Source organism: Phragmites australis, chromosome 8 (genome assembly GCF_958298935.1).
Source record: "Phragmites australis chromosome 8, lpPhrAust1.1, whole genome shotgun sequence".
Taxonomy (NCBI): Eukaryota; Viridiplantae; Streptophyta; class Magnoliopsida; order Poales; family Poaceae; genus Phragmites; species Phragmites australis.
In genome coordinates, this window is record NC_084928.1 from 31,347,805 (window position 1) to 31,351,391 (window position 3,587).

General features: G+C 45.6%; 1 protein-coding gene across 1 annotated transcript; it reads right to left on the reverse strand.

Moving 5' to 3' along the window:
• Positions 1–334: 334 nt before the first annotated feature.
• On the reverse strand, positions 335–2,791 carry LOC133925960 (cinnamoyl-CoA reductase 1-like). Its single transcript, XM_062371694.1, has 6 exons — positions 2,627–2,791; positions 2,343–2,512; positions 2,040–2,225; positions 891–1,053; positions 612–798; positions 335–524 (listed from the first exon to the last, which is right to left on the reverse strand). The coding sequence occupies exons 1-6, from the start codon at positions 2,757–2,759 to the stop codon at positions 392–394; spliced, it is 972 nt and encodes a 323-aa protein (XP_062227678.1). The 5' UTR covers positions 2,760–2,791; the 3' UTR covers positions 335–391.
• Positions 2,792–3,587: the final 796 nt, after the last annotated feature.

The window sequence follows — 3,587 nt, forward strand, 5'->3', positions numbered from 1 at the left end:
GGGCTATTTGGCTTTGTCGTAATGATATAGTATTTTATAAAAAAAAACAAAAATATCATTCATGCAGCCGCTTTTCAGAGTCACTTACTAGCTAAAGTTTGGAGGTTTCTACACAGGGAAGAATAAAGAGAAGAGTTTCTGACGGTTTGTCATATATTGGAGACGGTCGCAATAGAACTCTTCGCTAAACATGAGTGGTCATGCAGTTATAGATTGCAAGTTTCATAATTCTTTATCTTTTTACTTTGTTTTTTCTCTCCTACGATGTTAGCTGCATATACCATAACTTTGTAATAATTAACTGTTTGCATCTCATGATGCAAAAAGCCGAATACTTATTCATTTTCTAAAATCTCAGTTCTCAAATATTACACCAACAGACGTTGTTTGCTTAGTCCAGGGCACCTGCAGCCAGGTAGGATCCAACGCTGTCCCTGAGGGTCTCCTCAAACGGCCTGACTTCCCACCCCAGCGTCTCCAACTTCTTGGAGCTGAATACAGGCTCGTCGCTCACCTGGACAAACCTGCCATTGGTTTTGAACAAAATGCACAACAGGTCACAACGATCACGCCATTGCCGGTTTACCATGCCCCCAAAAGACCAGGCTTACTTTGTGGCGTATTTGTAAGCCGGATACCAGCTCTTGAGCAGCTCTATGACACCAGACACCTGTCTTCGATGTGAATTGCAGATGTACCGTCCAGACGCCTCCGGAGTCTCATAAACCAGAAGGAGAGCATCGGCAACATCTCGAACGTCGACAAAGTTTCTGAGCTTCATTTTCACCTCACAGTCACCTGCAGAGAGATTACAGCACAGCCATATTAGGACTCATTTGGACGTTTGCAAAACGGGTAAAATTTCAGTCCAGAGCACAGCAAAGCTGAACCTTTCAGGAAATCAACTATGACCGAGCTGCTTGCGTTCAGTGTGGATTGTAGCAAGGGTCCGATGACCAGGGATGGACAGACTGACACCACATCGAGTCCGGTTCTCTTTGCATAGTCAAATGCCTCGAGCTCCGCAAGTGTTTTGGAAAAGCAGTACCAGTTCTGGGAGAGTGAAGATGGGAGACAGAGATTAGAGGGTGTGAAAAACCACAAGTTCTCGTTTTCATACCACAAGGGCGCCCCCCAGCCACAAATGTCTCTTTGTGGCTGGGGGTGTGTGGGCCCCTTTTGTGAAAAAAAAAGGGTATGAAAACGTGAAGTTAATAGTTGAATATATAGGCACATTATTAAGGATGAAAATGCTGATGGCTTACAAGCTGAAGTCACTGACTTATACAGTACAAAAGCAGCACTTTTTTAAAAACCGAACCAGTCGGACAGGATCCTACTGTATATATAAATTAAAAACAGAGAGTGTATTTACAAGCAAAAACCAAAAAAAATGAGCAGAAAAGGAATTAAATAAACCCTGTATTTACAAAAACCAAAAAAGGTGTATTTGCAAAAGCAGCACTTGTGACAGCATCACTATCAAATAATCCCTGTCAACTACTGCTTGTATTTTGCCGTATGATCAATCAGTCCTTTTGGATTGGGAGGGAGAATGAGTCTCCCTGGCTATCCAAACCAATTCTAGATGTAAGAATAAAAATAAAGTGATATAAGAGAAACTATGTAACTTTATATCAAGAAGAAACAGACACATAACTTCGTATCAAGAGGACTTCTTAACTTAGATGATGTAGGTTTATATCCACTCTTTCAACCAAGGTAGGCTCGTTGTGCCAGTTTTTAATGTAATATTTATAAGGAAAATATGTGTACCAATTCTAGATGTAAGAATAAAAATAAAGCGATATGAGAGGAACTGTGTAACTTTATATCAAGAAGAATCAGACACATGAATTCGTATCAAGAGGACTTAAACTTAGATGATGTAGACTTATATCTACTCTTTCAATCAACTAAGATAGGCTCGACTTCTTGTGTCAATTCTAAATGTAACATTTGTAAGGAAAATAATCATATGGAACTGGTTAGTGGTTACTACTTTGCAGTCTGCACTGCTTAGAGGAACAGGGGATCACCTCTGTGGCTCTGCATAACTCGACATCGGACCAGCAACTTTCGTCCATGGCCTCGACCAGAGGCCAGCCAAGATTCACCATCACAGCGGAGAGAGACGACACCACGACGACCCTCTTGACCTTGGCCTCGGAGCACGCCTTGAGGACGTTCCTCGTGCCCGTCACGGCGGGGGCAAGCAGCTCAACCTGCAACAGCACATGGAGACGGCGTCTGATGAAGATTGCACGAAGGCATGGCGAAGCCGAGGCAAGAAAGGGGCTGCTGCAGCGAGCGACAGGGAAGGGTGGGCTGGGTTGAGTTGCCTCGGGGTCGGTGATGGCGTATGCATGGACGGGGCAGGCCACGTGGAAAACGCCGTCGCAGCCGGCGACGGCCGCCGCCACGCTGCGGTAGTCCAGCAGGTCGGCCTCGAACAGCCGCAGGCGCTCCGCCGCGCCGGCCATCGCCGCCAGGTGCGCGTTCTTGGCGTCGCCTGCGCACCACAGGCCATCGTCACGTATACGCACGCACGCCACTTCACCGATTAGGACGAGAGAGACAGAGAAGAGTAGTTGATTTCGCCGCCGATCGATCGCAAGAAGGTTACCGGGATCGCGGACGGTGCCGTGCACCGTGTAGCGGCCGCCGGAGAGGAGGCGCTCGACGAGCCACGAGGCCACGAAGCCTCCCGCGCCGGTCACGCACACCGTCGTCCTCGTCCTCCCTGCCGCGGCCTCCATTGCTACGGCACGATGACGACGGCCTCGTCTTTGTCGCTTATATACTGATTCCTGTCGCCAGAAGTGACGACATTGATTCTGGTGGCTCACTAATTACCATTTTGATGTAATTACTTTACTAATATTAATGTGTGCATTTGTTTAATGGTGGCGAACATTGATTGTGGGAGATATTGAGCTAACGTTGGTGGGCTGTTGCGGACGCCGAGAGTTGGCATCCTGGGAAATAAATTCTATGCAAATGTGTTGCAGACATCTCCTCCTGATAACTGCCACGTATTTTTAATGTATATATTAAAGCAATGTATTCTATTAAAATAAAGAATTATCATGTATTCTCATTACATGACATATATGATTAGTGTTGAGTGGGTATCGTCCACCGCTTTAAAATTCACGTTAAAAACAGATAGATGCCATCTAGTTGTTGCTGCAGGAAGAGATGTTCTACAACACCATTGCATATAATTCTTTTCGACATCCCGTGTGCGGACACCGCATACTGGGTAGAGCACTGGATGGGATCCTGTGTGCACCCTATTTCGTGCCCACCAGTGCATCATCAGCTTCCTCCACTATCCTTCTCAGCATGCTTTCTTACACCGATCATTGCATATGGCTAGTGTTTATTGTAGCACTCCGATGCACGTACACATACGGTCGGTCGCTTACGTCTAGAGATTATTTGCAATGCCTGTTCACTTGTACGCCTGATTGATCTTGCTATATATTGTTGGGGACCTCTAGCTATCTGTGGATAGATTTTGTGGCACAGCATCTATGAAATTTTGAAATAATAACATCTTGGCACATTGTAAAAAATATAAC

Bases quoted from the DNA above. Each gene is read 5' to 3' on its own strand.
- LOC133925960 (XM_062371694.1), bottom strand. From the start codon at position 2,759: ATGGAGGCCGCGGCAGGGAGGACGAGGACGACGGTGTGCGTGACCGGC. The intron at 2,513-2,626 runs GTAACCTTCTTG...TGTGGTGCGCAG, and splicing joins CGGCACCGTCCGCGATCCCG to GCGACGCCAAGAACGCGCAC. The intron at 525-611 runs GTAAGCCTGGTC...AACCAATGGCAG, and splicing joins GCTTACAAATACGCCACAAA to GTTTGTCCAGGTGAGCGACG.